The 20,278-nt window shown below is 44.0% G+C and overlaps 1 protein-coding gene across 1 annotated transcript in view; it reads left to right on the forward strand.

The window, feature by feature from the left end:
- LOC135705735 (D-beta-hydroxybutyrate dehydrogenase, mitochondrial) overlaps positions 1-20,278 on the forward strand; it is a 292,333-nt gene that overhangs the window by 238,870 nt on the left and 33,185 nt on the right. Inside the window, exon 4 of the mRNA XM_065227582.1 lies at positions 3,139-3,342. Within this exon, the coding sequence (XP_065083654.1) occupies positions 3,139-3,342 (204 nt within the window). The remainder of the gene's footprint in view (positions 1-3,138; positions 3,343-20,278) is intronic.

Raw genomic sequence — 20,278 nt, forward strand, 5'->3', positions numbered from 1 at the left:
AAAAGGAACTAAAGTTGTAAAGACGCATCTGTGTCACTTGATAAGTTATAAATGTAAACCACACAATACAAGAAATATAGATCATTGAAAGTCAAAAAAAAAACGCTGCTGTCGTGCTTTTGCTCATTGTCGCCTCGGACGGCGTGGCACTTGGTCCTGCAGCAAGCAGGAGCAAGTCAGTGGCTAAAGGTGGATCACGGCGTAACCACAATGAGGAATGCGTCACAATGACGAATGAGGAAAAGCAATGTTTGTAAACCCCCTCCCCCCTTCACTACAACCCCCCCCCCCCCTTCAACAATAATCCGAAAAAGACATGGACTTTGACGATCACTTTTTTCCGAGAAATACATTTTAAACAAACCACAATTATTAGTAAAAACAGAAGTTTTGCCCTTAATTTCTTCCCGCACCAAAGCTTTGATCAAATTTGAGAAAAAAAAATTGTTTGAAAGACATATTCGATGATATTATGTTGGTGAATTGCACACCACTGACTGTAAAAGTAGTAATAGTAAAATTCGTTTATTTCTGTTGATTATGGTGTATACATTGATTTTATATTTCAATTGATTAGCCTATCTGGTTTTTCATCTTTGTTCATTGGATATTCTAATTTAGTATTTGCGTATTTCATCTAGTTAACAGAATACCCCTTAAAAAATTTGATAACCTATCTAACTACGAGTCTAACTTAACTAACGTGCCAGATCACGTATGATCTGAAGATCTTATTTCAGACAGGTGTCTCTGAACCTTTCCGAGGAGACCGTTCGTCGCTCTTCGAGAGGCTGAAGGCCAGCCAGGCGGTGAACCTCAGAATTTCGGGTCCGTGGAGGACTGTTTAGGATCATCCTAAGGATCTTGTTCTGGAGTTTTTATGTGTTCCACACATGAATTGTTGCAACGTGATGAACAAATCAATATCATACTTAATATATGTACATATCAAAACCATGCGTGACCACACATACTATTCATTTGCATACTACATACTATTCAATTTTGTGTGGTTCTACGTCATACTGCGGTCGTATCTAGGACACAACCCTTTAATTTTTTTAGAGAAATTTTAACCATGATTACCTGTCTCAATAACGTGTAACTGCTATCCGACAAGGCTCAGTCAGCCCCAAACTTCCAGCTGCTATATTCTAAAGGTTACAAAAACGTGTGTCAGAACCTCTCGAAAAGATTCCGATGGATGAAGATGATATCCGGAAAGTTATTTTAGGGTACGAATAAGAAGGGCCAGATCATCTGAGACAGCAAAGAAAATTAATTTCCATGCAAGGGTGTCAGCTTCCTGGAATGTGAGAATGAATAAGTTTGTCCTCAGAATCTATAAAAAAAAAAGTACAACACAAGTAGACGGACACGAGATGGAAATCTTCTAGAAAATGTCGTCACCGATTGACGTCACTACCTCAACCAGCACTAAAAGCGTAGCAAAGGAAGGATGATGCCAACACCCCAAGCAACAACTATAAAGAAAAGTCAACCCGAAGATTATCACGCATCGCTGTCGTTATTCTTGGGTCGTATTTTTCATCGTGGACCAAACCGACCGGTGGAGAGGACGGGATGTTTTGACCTTTTTCTATTAGGAAATAAAGTTTTCCACCACACACAGAGAACGGTTACTTGATGGCGGAAACAAGAAAGGAGGAAGAAGTCGAATAGAAGTTTGTGGCAGTTTCTGTCATAAGCAGGAAGAACTTTCAGGACAGCATCGACAGATGGGCTAATGGGAAGGTATGTACAATTGGCAGCTCGAAACGAGCTCGGAGGTCGTCCCACAAGATTTGTTCGTCAAGCACATACTTTCCGCATTCCGGTTAGATTACAATTTACAACGCTCATAAAACCGAGAAACTTTCCTTCGTCACGATAGGCTCCCATCGTATCGAAATTCCTCACAAGCAGCGCTTGAAATTTCTCTGGAGGGTTAAGTCAAATGCCACGCTCTGACTGTTAATCAGCGGTAATTCCTCGCTAAATAATTCCACCCACCTCCAAGTGAGCAACTCCCAGCAGAGAGCACCCACTTGTTGTTGGCTCCTCGGAATTACAAAATGCCACGTAAAGAATACGGGAATTGTGTCTTAATTTGGTGGTCGCTGTGCGGTGGAATGGTGGGTGGAATTTACACCGTGAGCTTGTTAATTTGCATGTTCGGATTTTCAAGATATATTCTTGTAACGAACTGCCGAAGGGAATTCAACTCGGGGGACTATCTAAATGCGATTTCTCGACGTTGAGTGTCATTAGGGAAGGGGGGTAAAAGTAGATGGGTTGGAATTGTATTGGAGTCAAACACATTTTCCCAACTCATTAAGCCGAGTAGATTGGCATGCACTACAATCGTCTTCATCAACCAATGCGAAAGGAAAAATCAGCATTTCCACCTTAACCTTCCTCGACCTTGCTGCATATCGCAAACGAGCCAACATCGTTTTACGTTAGTAGCAAAGCTATAGGTACCTACTCCCCTACCTTCCACACAATCAGCAATCACCGAAGCAGCATAGCCCCCTTCCCCCTCCGCACCACCCACAGTGCATATTCGACAAAGGACATTCGCCCACAGCAACGAGCGATTTCAAAGCAGCAAAGAGTCGCAAAATATCCGTCGACAACCCAAAATGGCACACACACACAGCGCTCTATACAGTATAGTATCTCTTGCACAGATTAAAACGAATAAATTGTACCCGGTGGTAATTCTTATGTAAATATCCTTATTATGTAAACACAATTTAGAGACAAGATACGGCGAGCAAAAACCGGGAGCCAGCGTACGTGTGGGACGGAATCGACGCCCTAGCTAAAAATCCTTGCCGGTTGTCCCCCTTTCGTGCTTGCTTGCTTGCACCCATAAGAACGTCAGAAAATCAAGACGTTAGATTCCAGCGCTGAATTGATTATGTCGTGTCGCTCGAATGAATGCTGCTGCCTATGAGCGTCCTTTTCGGTCTGCTGCTATCTGTTATCGCAACATGGTCCAGTTGCCAAGAACCCTTTTATTTTTATTTTTTGGTTTTGACAAACCCAACCTCGGATTTTCTTTGTTTTGGAAACGACCTGTCCAATGGCATTCTTAAAATTTTCCCTTCTTTCTCTCGCTATCTTCGGCAGGTCTCACCGCTGGGCAAGGGAGTGCTGATTACCGGATGTGAATCGCCGCTGGCCCGGGCCCTAGCTAGACGTTTGGATGATTTGGGATTTACGGTGTTTGCTGGCTTCAAGAATCTGGACGAGAGCGTCGAGGCCGGAATGCTGAATGCCCTGTCGTCCGGGCGGTTGAAGCCGATCCAGCTGGACGTCAGCTCCGAGGTGCAGGTGAGTGTGCATGCGTTGGGGAGGAGAGGGGTTGATTTTTCGAACGTCGAGGGGATTTATTTTTGAAATCTGATGAACCTAGGTGGTAAGTAATTTCCCGCATAACATTTAAATTATAAATCAATAAAATAATATAGATTCTATTGTTGATAATTAACCCTATTGTAATTGTATTGTACCAGTCAGTTGATCAAATAGTCACATCAATAGGTTTACAATAAATTCTATGTTATCAAAATATTAAGCAATAGAAAACAATAAAATTTATTTTAATGAGATCAAATTTCAGGCATAACATTTGATACGGCACAATAGCATTTGTAAACAAACTTTCTAAGGCCCTTTACACGCGAACCAAAGTACGCCCACTCAAACAATAGGAGCAACAATCACCTTTCCAAAAGTGGTATTGGTTTGCGTGGGCGTACTTTGGTTCGCGTGTAAAGGGCCTTAGAAAGTTTGCTTACAAATGCTTTTGTGCCGTTATCAAATGTTATGCCTGATTTATTCGAGAAAAAATAGTTTTTTTTATAGTTCAGGTAACCAGGCTTAGGAACTGTCAACCTAATGACGATAAACTATGTAACAAAGACAACAACAAAAAGTCAATGCTTATCTGATAAGCAAGATGCAGCAAACTTCTGCTTGAAAGACTGATCTACTGGGCTGTCTTTCGACGAAACATTTTCTATACTCGTCTTTCTCTCATTTCGTCACGAAACATCTGTTGGGTGACGTTTTTCAGAACGACTTAGTTGTTTCACGTACGTCGGACGAAAAGATTGACCGAAACTGTTGACATGGTTATTGACGAAAACAGTTTGTCATGTCATTTTTCCATTCTGTTGTGACAAAATTGCCGCTGGTCGTTCTCCGGGATGGGACTTGACAACCAAGCTTCTCACTATTCTTAGGCTCTGAACCATTTGGAGGATTATTTTAACTTTTGGTTAAAATTTGACAGATGGAAAGTTATCGATTAACCCTGCAATCCGAGCGTGGTTACTTCTGACAGACAAGAAGTTAAATTTTTACAACCGAGGCTAAGTTCTTCTCGAAAACCGATCGATCAACAGCACAGGGATTTTCGAACATATAATATAACTTTCGAAATGTCACTTTTAACCACGAGTTAAATTTAACTCGGCAAATGGTTCACAGCCTTAATGTTTTTGAAGAATGCCCTTCGGAAACTTGTGCGAGGTGTTGGACGCAGGTGACTAATGATGCCAGGAATGTAAAATATTTTTTTCAATTTTAATTTTTGATTTTATTCGGAGTTTCTGCACTATGAAAACAACCATAAACAAACAACAATTGAGATTTTCACGTCCGGTAGTATTGGTGCGATATGTGAGACGTGTTAGTGATAATCTGAGGAAAATACATAACAAATCGCAGTCAAACTCATTTTGACAGATCTAATTTCTTACATTTTTTAGGTTAACCAGAGGTTAGCCTACTTTACACGGTGATAGACTCCCGTTAGTGTGCGTGCGTTAAACGGCACTAATCTCTATATCCATCGCTTAAAACACGCAGTGCATACAAATTTTCAAATTTTTCAACATTGATTCCGGCATCACTGCCAACCAGATGCGATTGCTACTGTCAATTCGACCAATCAGCAACTGGCTCGGATTTGACAGAAAATTGGCTCGAGATCCCTACCCGATTGTCAAGTCCCGTCCCAGGTCGTTCTCTAGTAAATCCATGTCGCTTTGCATACGAGACATAACAAGATTGAAATTCTAACTGGAATTCTCGCCCAACACGAGAAAGGGTCTATCATTGTTGATCGATTCTCTTCATCGATTTTCTCTTTCGCAAATAATCCGACTGCAAATGAATTTCCCATTCAGTGTATTGTTTCAGGCGCAAGCTGACATCATCTTCTGTCGAACTGTGCTGCAAGCTTGGCGAGAAATTCGTTTATGTTGCCGTTGTAAACCAAAGAGAAAGTCGATGACAAGACTCGATCAACGAGGATAGGCCCTTTTCAAATGTTACGCGAGAATTGTGTTGTTTTGACGGGATTTCAAGAACAACATGTGAAAAGGGCATACAAGCTTTTTGTAAACAAACCTTCTTATGTCCTTTTCTCGCCACCCATATGACACCAACGTAAACCATCAACATCATCGGATAGGAGAAATTTTCCCCATCCCCATGATGTTGTTGATTTACGTGGGCGACCCTCGGTTGGCGAGAAAAGGGCTTACAAAGGTATGTTTACAAAAAGCTTGTATGCCCTTTTCACATGTGGCTCTTGATTTCACCTCTGACTCAAAGTAGCTTGAATCAAGATGGCGGCCGTTGACTTCAGAAAAACTGTAAAATACCCTAAAATATATGCATTATTGGAACGAGGACGACGGGTAGATGCCGAAAATTGATGTCCTACGTTAGTTTGTAATCCAAGATGGTGGCTCTCAGATTCTGAAAAACTGTCAAATACCCAATATGGATATTTTCGAAAAGGGGACGACGTGTAGAAAATCGATGTACGACGCCATTTCAGAATCCAAGATGGCAGCCATTGTTTCCAGATAGTCTGTCAAATACCCGATAATATTGGTATTTTCGGAACGGAAACATTCCGAAAATCGATGTCGGTTGCCATTTTTGAATCCAAGATGGTGGAAGATGACTTCAAAAAAAGTGGTAAAATACCCTTCAACATAGGCATTTTTGGAACGGGGACGACGGGTAGATGCCGAAAATCTATTTCTGATGCCATTTTGACATCCAAATTGGCAGCTCTCAGATTCTGATAACCTGTCAAATACCCTACAATATGGGTATTTTCGGAACGTGTTCGACGTGTACATCCCGAAAATATATGTCTGACATCATTTTGGAATCCAATATGGCGGCTCTCAGATTCAGAAATGGGTATTTTCGGAACAAGTACGACGCGTACCTACCTGAGTACCTGATGGGCGACGACTCGTTGAATGCAAATCTGCGCCGAACGAAGTAACCGTCTCCATTGGTCTCGGTCCTGAGCCAATCGCTTCCAGTCGCCTTGGACGTTCAAGGACCTAATGTCCTCCTCAACTGCACAAAGCCAACGCGTGCGTGGCCTACCCCGAAGCCGACGTCCTCTTCCGGGTTCCCTGCTGAGTATTGACTTCGCTTGACGCTTTTCCGGCATTCGTGCCGCATGCCCAGCCCACTGTAGCCTGCCGTGTTTTATAAGCTTCACAATATCTATGCCGTTATATACTTGGTACAATTCGTGATTCATGCGACGCCACCAGATGCCATTTTCCAGTTTACCGTCGAGTATTGTTCGCAGCACTTTACGCTCGAAGACACCGAAAGCTCTCCGATCGGCCTCTTGCAATGCGATTCGTGGCCATAAAGGGCTACCGGCAGAATCAACGTCTTGTACAGCGCGAATTTCGTTTTCGTACGCAAGCTGCGGGACTTCAGCTGGCTACGCAACCCGTTGAAATCCCTGTTCGCGGCTGCAATACGCCTTTTCACCTCGCGGGTAACATCATTATCGCATATTCGTCCACAACTTCAAATTTTTCGCCATCTAGCACCACTTCACTACCAACACCACTATTGCTCCTACGCTTTCTACCGGCGACCATATACTTCGTTTTGGTAGAATTTATCGTGAGACCAATCCTCGCTGTCTCCCTCTTAAAAGGCGCGAACGCCTCTTCCACTGCTCTACGGTCGATTCCGATGATGTGGATGTCGTCCGCAAAACCAAGGAGCATGTGCGACTTTGTGATGATAGTACCGTTCCTTTGCACGCCAGCTCTCCTAATCGCTCCTTCGAGGGCGATGTTGAATAGCAAGTTCGAAAGAGCATCTCCCTGCTTCAATCCATCTAAGGTCACGAACGAGGCCGAAATCTCGTCTGCAACCCGTACACATGATTTCGAACCATCCAGCGTTGCACGAATCAGCCTAATTAGTTTCGACGGAAAACCGTTATCTGCTATAGCTCGTTTCTCTTTACTGAATCGTACGCTGCCTTGAAATCTATGAATAGATGATGAGTCTGCAAGTTGTATTTCCGGAACTTCTCAAGGTTTTGACGCAGGGTAAAGATTTGATCCGTCGTTGATCGACCCTCACGAAAACCAGCCTGGTATTCGCCGACGAAGGATTCCTCAAGCGGTCTCAATCTGTTGAACAGAACACGTGATAATATTTTGTACGCCGAATTCAGAAGCGTGATTTCTCTGTAATTGGAGCACTCCAGTATGTGTCCCTTTTTGTAGAGGGGACAAACGAGACCATTCAACCAACTAGCGGGCAATTCTTCCTCCTCCCATATCTTGAGCAGTATACGGTGGATCATCTGGTGCAGCTGCTCACTTCCGTGTTTGAGAAGTTCGGCTGGGAGCTCGTCCTTCCCCGCAGCCTTACTGTTTTTCAGCTCTCGTATCGCCTTTTTCACCTCTTCTAGCGTTGGTGGTTCCACAGCTTGATCATCGTCGTCGATGTGTGTTCTGTTTGTAGATGCTCTCTCGTTCTCTCCGTTCAGCAACGTCTCGAAGTACTCCTTCCACCTGGCAGTCACCATCGTTTTATCTTTCAGCAGATTACCTTCACGGTCATAGCACATGGCGGGAGACGGCGCTGTCTTACTCCTCACGCCATTGACAGTTGCGTAAAACCTTCGCATATCATTCTGCTCCATACTTTCTGCGCCTCAGCAATAACGCGTTCCTCGTACTGCCTTTTTTTTGCTGCGATGGGTTCGTTTCTCGGCTGACCTTGCTACCCTGTACCGCTCTCTGTTCTGACGGGTACCAGACACCAACATCCGGCTTCTGGCGACGTTCTTCTCCTCTGTCACTCGCTGGCACTCCTCGTCAAACCACTCGTTCCGGGGGCGCCTCTGAGCTGTACCTATCACCTCTCGGGCTGTTGTGCTCACCGCTTCGTGGACAGCTTCCCACAGATTGTTGAGATTCTCGTTCACGTAAATTTCCGCTATCCGCTCATTCAGCTTCTGGTGGTACTCTGCAGCAACGTCATCTACTGTCAAACGCTGGATGTAGAAACGCATCGATCTCCGGTTTCTCGAACTCGTAACGGTCGATAGACGCGCTCGAATTTTCGCGACAACGAGGTAGTGATCCGAGTCGATATTAGGACCCCTGAAGGTCCTGACATCTACGACATCCGAGAAATGCCGACCATCCACCAACACGTGGTCGATCTGGGAGCAAGTTTCGCCATTAGGGTGTCTTCAGGTGTGCTTTCGGATATCCTTGCGTGCAAAGTGGGTGCTACTGATGGCCATATCACGAGCAGCAGCGAAATTTATCAGCTTCAGGCCATTATCATTCGTTGCAGAGTAAAGGCTCTCTGTTCCAATGATTGGGCGAAAGAATTCCTCTCTTCCGACCTGCGCGTTTGCATCTCCGATGACAATCTTCACGCCGTGTTTAGGGCACTCATCATGGGTTTTATCCAGGCTTTCATAAAACGCGTCCTTCACGTCATCGGATTTATTGTTAGTCGGTGCGTAGATGTTGATCAGGCTGTAATTGAAGAATTTGCCACGCTTCATCTGTTTCCCAATCACTACGAAACCAACTCCGTGTTCTGCTCTATCGCTACCGCTGTAGTAGATATGGTATTTGAACGATGTGTTGGCGATAGGATCTACCGCCCTGAATTCACGTTCTCCAGATCTAAGCCACCGTACTTCTTGAATAGCAGCCACACTCACATTCACCTTTTGCAGTTCACGGGCGAGAAGGCCCACTCGTTCAAGTTCATTTAACGTTCTGACATTCCAAGAGCCGAGGTTCCATTTATTGTCCTAATTTCGTTGCCGTTGGGTCAGTTGCCGAAAATTCCGTTCGTTTTTTCTTCTTCTTACTCCATTTTTCTGGGTACTTTTGTAATTCAGTATGCTACCGTACCAGGGTCGCGATATCTACATCGTGTTGATGGGGCTGCCATCTTAGGTTTAGTTGACACGATTCAACATTTCTTGTTTCAGCCGCTGGATGCCAGACAGACGCTGTTTGAGCCGCACCTCCTGGTGGACAGACGCTCGACGATTCGCACATCCTCAGCCTTGCTATCATCACGATATGGGTTAATCGTGATGACATTGCCCACACCCCGCTACCAGCACATATATGGGCATATACTGGCTGTCATCATCCGACACGTGGAAGCGTGAGGTACGACGCGTACATCCTGAAAATCGAGGTCTGATGCCATTTCTGAATCCAAGATGGCGGCCATTGATTGCATAAAAACTGCCAAATACCGAAGACAACAAATCAAGAAGACTGGCAACTTTGCCAGAACCCAAGCGACAAATACAGTAGCGCTGCACTTGAGCGAAGGTGGAAGCAACGCATAGAAAAATTAGCAAATACACAAACCTTTCTTCTGAGGATGTAATCTTTGCTATCAAATTCGTTCGAAGCATTTACCTTTGAGCGGCAGATGACGCGATTGTACCTTTCATTTCATTTGGTTTGTTTTTTCCGTCGATCTTGTTTTCCGTGCTTAGCACCAATGCTACCGACGTGCCAGGAAGGCAGCTCCCACACCTGGACCCTACCTATCGACCCATCAACTCATGAACCGGGGACCAACGGCTTTACTTCCCATCCGAAGGAAGGCGTGATCAGAGATGTTATGCGATTGTACCTGTCTCATAGCGTTTGTATGAGAAAATGGAAGAGTTGCCAGTCTTCTTGATGTGTTGTCTTCGCAAATACCCAATTACATGGATTTTGAAGACATGCAGATGCCGAATATCAATGTTCGACGTCATTATGTAATACAATATAGCGGCTCTCAAATTCTGAAAAAAAAAACTATTTAATACCCTACAATGAGTATTTTTGGAACGGGGCCGACGTATTAATGCCGAAAATCAATGTCTGACGCCTGTCACTGAATTTTGAAAAACTGTCAAATACTCTATAATATGGATATTTTTATGCCGAAAATCGAATCATAGAGCCACTATTCATGGTTTAAAAAAAACTATCATGCACACTTAGAAAAATTGATATAAATTTAGGTGTTCTGAGACTGACATATATGAGCGTCAATTGGCTCATAATAGACGCGAAATTCAGCTCAATCAAACGTTTTTTCGAATTTTTCAGGCTGGGAGCATTTAATTTTACATGACATGATTGTTTACGTCTCATCCAAGATGGCAGCCATTGTTTAGCCAAGTAATCCAAGATGGCAGCCATTTTTTTAAAGAAAAACTGTAAAATACTCTACAATATGGATATTTTCGGAACAATAAAAACGTGTAGATGCCGAAAATTTGAATGCCAGAATGGCGTCAGCCATCAATTTTGCGTCTATTGTAGGGTATTGGACAGTTTTATAAAAACAGAGGACTGTCATCTTAGATTCCAAAATTGCGTCGGACATCGATTTTGAGCCATTTCATATCATCCCCATTCCGAAAATTCTCCTATTGTGGGGGTATTTAACAGTACTATCCAGTTTATCCGTAACCAGAAGCCGCCATCTTGGAATTCAATATGTCATCGGACAGTAATTGATAGTCCGTAGCTATCACCGCGAATCCGAAAATATCCACATTGATGAGTATTTGACAGTATTTCCAACTTTCCTGTATCCTGTAGTTGCCATCTTGGATTTCAAGACATTTATTTTCTATTTCTAGACGTCATTCCGATTTCGATTTCCGGTCTCTAGACGTCATTCCACTTACAAAAAAAAAACTCAGATTGGAGGGTATTTGACAGTATTTCTCTCTTTTTCTGGAACCGAAAACCATCATCTTGGATTTCAAGATGGCGTCGGACATCGATTTTTGGTATTTAGACGTCATCTCTATTACGAAAATATATGTTGAAGGGTACTGCAAAGTAACCTGCGTGTTACAATTTATCCCGTTTTGTGTAGTTTTGCCACCGTGTTTCTCACGAGCGTGTGCCGTGTTTGTTATGCTTTGTTTTTGTTGTCATTGCACGGCCGGCAACATACTCACCACTCTGCCTTCGTGAATAATTTTAACTTGTAAATTTTTCGCGTTATTTTATTTGCTTTTTGTTGTTGTTAGTTTAGTTAGATAGGGGAAAAAAATATCGTTTTAAAATGTATCGCGTCCCAAATAAAATTGGGCCCTTACAGTTCCTCCCGCTGCAAAGAAGGCGAAAAACATAAAAGCAGAAACAGTCGAGCGTGGTTGCAGGAGCGATGGCGGTTTGTTTTTTTTGTTTTTTTTGGTAATTGTGACGTTGTGAAACAGAGGAGAACAATTCGAGCCACGGTGGAGTGAGCGTGTTTTTTTGTTCGGAAACGATTTTCCCGAGATTTGGGTCCCGAACTAGCTCATATTCTATTGGGAAGATTTCCCAATCGCGTCGCGAGTGCAAGTACAACTTATGTAGTGCACCGAGAGTGGAGCGGCCCCGTGGCTGCGAAAATTAGTGTTGTTTAGTGCAACAATCAAGGGTGTCGGATCGCCATTGTGGGAAGCAGGAGCTATACACTTCTCTGGCTAATCCCCAAGGATCCGACCAACACCCGCCGTCCGGACTGCGGTGGCTCAGCCAATAGAGCCAGTCTCGCCACCGGAGTTAATCGTCAAGCAGGACGAAGCAGGTAGTACTACAGGTGAATTTGCCTGGGCAGAAACACTGCGGTGTCTGCCGGGGTTGCCTACGGCGTCTAAAATTGATTCCTTCTTGTTGCTTTGTTGTTTCACCCAAATCCGAACGACTTTGGGGGAAGTACCCTTGCTCGAGGCCGCCCCGCCGGGGTAAAATCGGGACAGCTATAGGCTGGCTGGTAAACCGAAACTTACAGTCTCTAGACGTCACCTTGATTCCTAAAATCTAAATATTGAAGGGTATTTGACAGATTTCCCACTTTTACTGAAACCAGAAGCTGCCATCCTGGATTTCAAAATGACGATGGACAATTATATCCGGTCTCTAGACGTCACTCTGATTCCGAAAATACCTATATTTAAGGTTATTTGACAGTATTTTGCAATTTTTCTGAAATCGAAACCCGCCATTTTGGATTTCAAGATGACGCTGGACATCGATTTTTGGTATTTAGACGTCATCTCTATTACGAAAATATATGTTGAAGGGTACTGCAAAGTATCTCCCACTTTTTTCAAAACCAACAACCGCCATCTTTGATTTCAAGATGGCGCTGGATATCGAGTTACGGTCTCTAGACGTCATTCCGATTCCAAAATTTTTGTCAGTATTTCCCACTTTTTCTGAAACCGGTAGCCGTAAATGGGGATTATTTTTAGGCTTACTTTTTTTGCTTAACGTTGCAACTCCACCGAACCATCAGTTCAAGAATTTCGTGTGAATTGGTCAGAAATTCCGAAAACATTTATATTCGTATTCAGCCGCCCATCACAACGGACAATCATTAACATTTATCAGCAAGAAAATTCAATATGAACCCCGACTACCCACCCTTACAGAAATCCAATCAGTTCGTCCTCCTACACATACACAATGCGTGCATCGGAATAGTTTTCACACGTTCTGACGTTTTCACGCAATAGGGCGATCTACTGCCAGCCAATAGCCCATCGTTCCCAGCCAAGCGTGGGTGACCACCATCCAACCGAAGGCGCCATGCTCCAACCAGCAAATGTGCTTCTCTCAAGGGGGTCGAATGCAAAAAAAATAAAAATGAATTGAGATATTGTTCTATATTTCTTAATTTTTTGAGCAAGGACGCCCAAAGATGGAAAATTGTTTTCGCCTTCCCGATTGTCCTCCTTTTGCTCCTCGTGGCAGGGTGGACACAAGGCGAAACGACTCCTTTTTTTTCGCTCCTTCGGATTCGCTGCCCTGAGGGGGTGTAAAAGCTTTGCACTAATGTTATTATAGACTTGATTTTCTTTCTGCTCGCTTGCTTTGTTCCATGTTTCATAAACTGCAAGACGTGGGGTGGCCTTGGTGGGTGGGATTTTTTTTTCTCCTTTCTTTCGATGAAGGAAGGGCAAGGTCCTTCGTGTATTCATTTGGCATGCTGGTCGCTGAAGGGATGGGATGAGTTTTAGCTTTTAAAAAGTCAAATTATGGGCAGCTTCTCGCTTTGCGTCGGTTGAAAGATAAACACTCCGGGCGGAGTACAATGTAGAAAAGAGATGGAAATTTGGGAAAGCATTCTCGGAAAAAGGGTCCACCGGTGGGGGGATGGCAGAAATGAATCATTTACGGTTTTGTTTTCAACGGTACACAGTCATTAATGTCCTCAATTTGTTCGTCTCCGAGAAGATGGTGGGTGCTTGTTTATATTTACGAACTGGTAGTGAGATGGAATCGAACGACTGCGTTTGCCTTCTTAAAGTGGTACACTTTGGCATTAAAAGTTGGTACTGTTTGATTAGAGGGTTGAGGGTTGGAAGCTGAACTGGTTTGAGTGGAACTTGATCCAATTAGTGTGGTTGTGGCTCCCATAGACCGCTGTTGAATTTTATCCCGATCGGACATTTGGTTCCGGAGACATGAACAAAATCGTGAATTTTAGGTTTCCTCCTGACACCTATCATAGGAAATATAAAATCACATGGGTATGCACGAGGATTCGAGAAAAAGATCATTGGGTCCATAATATCAATATTGGTTTAACCCCAAACTATTGGCAATGCAAGCAGGGTTGCCAGTACATTTTAGATAACATCTGGGCTATCAAACAAAGAAATTCAACACACAGCTCAGGACCATGGTGATTGGAGATTTTTCACCCCAGAAAATTCCAACGCCCTCGGCTGAGAATGAATCCAAACCCACTGGGGTGAGAACGCAGTCATGCTCAGCACACTCAACTTCAAACTTTTCACTTTTAGAAATTCGATGGCATTCACAAAATTGATGAAGCTATTTCCACCTACAGATTGCTTACACTTACCTATGCGTTCCTTCCTGGGAGGAAGACTGCCGTTTCTGGAGCGTGAAGTTTTCCAATTCCAATCCTTCCTTCACGCTGTGCTTCGTGGAAGGAGGGAAAAATTGTTTTGTTTTCTTTGTTCCTCAATTTGCTCTGGATAACATCCCTCTCGGGTGCGATGTTTGCAGCTTGTTGCTTTGTTGCAAGCAATGTTCAACTTTTAGCTCAAGGCCAATGATGGATGGGATCCTCCTGCCGCACCAGCTCTTTGAAGATTAAAGTTTTGTTCGGGTGATTTGTGTTCTACTCACTAGCCGTCGCGATTTTAATTATAACATGAATGAACTGGAATTGCCTTTTGAACTTACCAAACCTACGGACTTTGTTAGATTTCAGTGTTCTAAATCTAGCTTAAGACAAGCCCTAGTAATGACGGTTTGAACGAGCCAAATTCCAGCTATATATAACAAACACACAGTAATAAGAAAAGTTTTCAAAAAATGTTCGCATTACGTATTTTACAGTTAAGTGACTTCCATGTCATAATTTTCAGATTTCCTTCTTCTCCGTCACTTGATTAACACGACCAATGAGAATAACTCAGAAAGAGAGTCACTTCTACTCAGTTGCATGAGACATTTCCAAAATCTGAGCTTACTCAACGCTGAGTAATCTCAGTTTTTATAAATTCCTGAGTAGAAGTGACTCTCTCTCTCTTTCTGAGTTGTTCTCATTGACCGTGAACGTTTGTGCTAAATTTAGCTTCAACCAGGCGACCATCATGCTTAACTGGAATCACCTTTTGTACTTCGATTGCGTCTTTCCATTTTCGTCTACGCTAACTTTTTTTCCGACTCTATTGTCACATTCCTGGAAGCGTTTGTTATGTTTATGTTATGTCGAGGTAGCCTGAATTGTATGAAATGTTTTGCAATTGTTGCTGTGCGCTTAACTGAATTTAAATGGGCTCTTTTTATATAAATAAAAATCTCCTAACTAGGTGGCGTAATGAAACAACGAAAGCATATTTGGTAACTGATTATGAGATCAACTGAGTGATATTTTTGATTTATGTATGGAGTTATTGCTATGAAATATTTAAAGTAAATAGTCAAGGATCTTGAACAGAACACTTGAAACTGTATACAAGAGAATTTGAATGATGAGCATCGCTTGTGTGAAAATGGTCTTGGGGAAGTCTACTAGTTTTGTTTTTCTTTATAGAACCGGTTTTTGTGTGTCATATAATTATCTAAATTCCCTATCCTAAAGCAAATTGCTATACGCAAAGCCAATTGCATGATCATCAAATTTAAGTGTCAAAATCCTACTATACCAGGAATTAAGTAAATTTTGATACGAAACAATGGATTATTGGCTCCGTGATGCTAATGTGATTGAGCCATTAATATAAATGAACTAAACGCAGAAAATCCTATCGTCGAAACAAAAATATTTGAGATCGATTTCTATGTAAACTCATGAGCCTTGAGCCGGAACGTACTGCTCAGTTTATTTTGGTTCTGCTTCGTTTCCAGCACTACAACCCAGGCTGGACCTCTCCATAGCTCAGTATCGACGACGACACACTGGCCAAAAGACGCCTCTTGCTACTGCTGGGACCAGAGTTGTTCGGCATGGTGCTTGCTATCGCGTTGATGGCCTTCGAAGCCTTCTCACAGGCATATTCGACGGGGCTGTTGAAGTTTAGTCGGTCATCTGGTCACGCTCCGGAGATCCTTCGAATACTTCCCGTGTCGTGCCTCGAAAACATAAGGAACGCCAATAGTATGAAGCAAGTTCGGTTATCGCGATCCAACTCGTAATAGATCTGGCATCTACAGTCTCAAACTTTCGGTCGATTAAGGCACAACTGGGAGCAACCTCCATTGCGAACACCACAAAGATTACTGCCCTTTGCTTCGTTCAACTTGGCCACTTTCAGTCCCATCAAATCCGGAAATGCTTCCACAATAACCGAAAGATCAATCGACCTGCACAGCCAATCCGTCCAATACAGGAAGTCGCCCAAAATGCTCAATCCAACGGCATGCGGTAGATTATCTGACAGGATAATATTCCTTCCCGAACCGTCCATATTGGCGCTTCTACATCCAGTGCGATTCCATTCGGCCAGCCGAGGTTCTGCCACTCGGTCCCATCCAACGAGGCCGGCTCGATCTTGGGATCCTTCTCGCTTCAATCGCTCCAGAACATCCAGCCCAGTGTGGGCACTAACGCGATCGCTCGTAGTTGTAAATTTCTCTGCGTACGATCAACGTATCGAGCATACAATTGACGGTTATACCGTGTGTACTTGTTACTGGCCATTACAAAGCGATGTTTGGAGTGCTGCGAACGACTCCGACTATACGTTCGATGTGCAGATCGCCTACGGCGCTTCAACTGGCGGAGGCTCCTGTTCGTCCAAGGAGGCTTCAGTGGAGGGCGCTGAAGAGGCACGTGAGCTTCGATGACTTGACGTATCTCCGTGTTGAAAATACATACAATATCGTCCAGATCCTGATCAGAATCCAAAAATTGCCAATCGATTGATAATAGCGTACTATAATCAACCCGACAAAAATCGAACCGGCAGTCGTCTAGAGATGGTTCAAATGACACTGGTACCGAAATAGAAACGGTGACGTCAATAGCAGGATGTGGAGTATCGATTTCTACGAGCGATTCAGCCGCTTCGGATACGCAACAGCTTGATAACGCTGAGTCATTCACGAGTACAAAATCGAGAATCCGTGAACTGGAGTTCTTCACAGTATTGATTTGTGTCAGACCCTGGAAGCAGAAGGCATCGTACAATGCACAACTAGCATTCGTTAATCTCGATGTATGGGAATCTATTGTGAGGCCACTATCCTCTGATGGTACCCAGTGCATTTCAGGATGATTATAGTCTCCAAACTGGAAAGCAAGGTCATGAGGTTTTAAGCCGGAAAGGATTGAATCAATGGAGTCAGTATGCTGCTGTATGAGCGACAGGTCGTCTCTGCAATCAGGTGGTAGATAAAGCACTCCAATGCTGGCATCATAGTTCTGCAGTTTGATTTTGATCCAAAGCTGCTCGAGAGCATTACTTATCGGAGCTGGATCAATACAGCAACACAATTTAGAAGAGACCTCCACCACGAGTTTTTCGACTGTTCAAAGAGCTACAATCTGTCCTGAACACAGTGTAAGAGTCGTTGAATAATTGAGTAGACAAGATGCAATCGTTCAGCCAAGTCTCAGTTAGCACGATAACATCATATTCCGAGTCAGTTGTAGCTAAGAAGAAAGAATCTATCTTTGTCCGAAGTCCTCGTGCATTCTGATAGTAAATGCGTAGCTCGGAAGTTGTTGAGGAAGGATTGTCACAAACTTCTCGTCCGTTCCTCGGCAGAATGCAATGAATTTGAGTGGGTGTTGCGCTGAAATCCAAATGTTGATCACGAGGATAATCACCGAGAAAGCACGCATACTTGCCTGAAAAGCCAGGATGGGAGACCCTCGCCCTATCTCCGACCACAGGGCCGGAACGACTTAGACGGCAGGATACCACAGATGACTGGCAGGAAACGGCAATTGGCTCGACTGGGTCAGAGTGAACGAGGGTTCCCAAGATACCTTGTTGCATGCGTTCCGGATGAATGATCATCGTAGTACTCGAATAGGCATTTTCCTCATTGCTGCATGAAGGGTCTTGGCTATGAATCGAAGCGCTGGAACAGGGAAACTGATAAGGAAGGGAATTTTCATGAACAAGTGCATACTTGCCTGCACAAGAAGGTTGGGAGACCCCGTCACCGATCTCAACAACTGCGCCAGAACGACTACGATGGCAGGAATCAGCAAACGCGACTGTGTTGAGTGGCTTAAGGGCTCCCATGATACGACAGGCAATGCGTTCTGGTTTGATGAATCTGGCGATGGTGCCCATATGCGACGTCGGAGATCCAGGAGAACGATATGCACCATCCTCTGACGACAGCAGTTGGTGAAGGTGTTGGCATTCATAACGGGAGTCAGGAGCATAACATACAGTGCTAGAACACGAAGAATTATGAGGCGGTGAAGTGTTACACAGGGGCGCATACTTGCCTGCAGAAGGATGTTGGAAACCCCCATTGCCAGCCACGACCACAGGATCAGAACGGCAGTGATGGCAGGAAACAGGAAGCAGGACTGGGTCGGGAGGATTAGGGGCTTCCAGAGGGCGACAGACAGTGCGTTCTGGTTTAGGTGTCCTCAAATTCGTATCTAATTCGCATCCGGTGGTTTCAGCTCGTGGGGTTGATCCGAACCTTGACTCCTTATTCTGGTTATCCTGGTAACGTTTTTTGTCCGGTCGTCACTGAACTCACGGAAATTTTCGTTCTCAGGCCAAGAGTCAGCAGCTAGTACCAAGTCCCGATGCATTTTATCAATGCCGATCTTAAATGGCACGAATCGAAGATTCGAGATATCCGCATTTTTTCGAACCAACTTCACTACCTTGAGTACTTCATCTTCGCGCAACGAAAGACACTCGCGTGCCAGTGTTGCGATGTCATCTTCTCTAGTGCTAGGTGCGAATGCAGACAAATACACCCACAGTAGGTCATCCTCGAGAGGCACGTATCTGACAGAGTTACAGGCAGTATCATCCGTTCGACGTCGCTTAGCCGAACCCGGTTTAAGATTGCCGTTCAGTTGCTTCGGTCCAAGAGGAGTTAAAGGATCAGGTTGCTTGCTGTCCACTTTCGTAGACAATTCCTTGACCGTGGAATTCAAAAACGCTATATCCTTTTTCATCCCGTTCAACGAATTCGTGATTCCCGCATAATTGCCATCATAATGGGTGACAATGTTGTGGAAATTTCCATTCGCAAATAAGTATCGCGGCGTATCTATACTTTGCTGTCTCAGCAAAGTGTTTGAAAGACTGGTGCACAATGTTCAATACAACGTAGCGTCTCCCATCATCTTTGATGGTCAGCATGGCATTATGAAGCATCGTTCTACAACAACGAACCTCATGTGTTACGTCACCGCACTGTCCCGCGAAGTAGAAGAGACATCGCGTAAGTCTTCGACACTGTACCGCACATTCCGAGTTCACCGACATCCACGCTTTAAAAACTCTCTATTGCTCGTTGGTTCGTAGCATTCTGGAGTACGCTGCTCCGATTTGGTCCCCTTATTATGTAGCTCATGTTCTCACGATTGAACGGGTGCAGAAAAGGTTCTTACGGTTTGCACTGAGACAACTTCCTTGGAACGATCCGACCAATCTTCCTCCTTATTCTGACCGATGCAAGCTCATAGGATTGGAACCACTATCTGTCAGACGAGTAACGATGCAGCGGCTATTTATTTTCGATGTCATTGGAGGATCTATCGATTGCCCTGAACTTCTCGCACAGATCCCGCTCAACATTCCTCCTCGACGGTTTTGGAGCTCAGCTTTAATAGCAGTCCCATACCACAGAACAAACTACGGCTACAGCAACCCTTTTGATTCGTGTCTTCGCTTGTTCAATGTTGTCTGTGACGAATTCGATTTTAACTTGACTAAAAACGTTTTTTTTTTCCTTCGGTTTGTTTTTTCCGTCGATCTTGTTTTCCGTGCTGAGCACCAATGCTACCGACGTGCCAGGAAGGCAGCTCCCACACCTGGACCCTACCTATCGACCCATCAACTCATGAACCGGGGACCAACGGCTTTACTTCCCATCCGAAGGAAGGCGTGATCAGAGATGTTATGCCTCAGAACATCCCGGCGGCGCCGACTGGGATTGAACCCAGGCCTGCTGGGGTGAGAAGTAATCACGCTTACCACTACACCACCGGCGCCGTTTAAAAACGTTTTTAGAAATAGGATTAGTAGTAATTTCTAGTTTATAAGTAAAATAGTTCAGTCTGTACGACTTGTCGAAGACGGTGATAAATAAATAAATAAATTAGCGTTTATTGGCTGCTGTAATTCAGTGCGACTGACAAATTGAATAATGGTGCAGAAAAAGTTGAGTAAACGCTCCCGAACACTATTCTGCTGGCTTCTGCAACTTTTGACGTAGAACTACGCCTTTGT

Source organism: Ochlerotatus camptorhynchus, unplaced genomic scaffold (genome assembly GCF_037179485.1).
Source record: "Ochlerotatus camptorhynchus isolate MF236.1 unplaced genomic scaffold, CSIRO-AGI_Acam_v1.1 ptg000022l, whole genome shotgun sequence".
In the NCBI taxonomy this organism is placed as follows: domain Eukaryota; kingdom Metazoa; phylum Arthropoda; class Insecta; order Diptera; family Culicidae; genus Ochlerotatus; species Ochlerotatus camptorhynchus.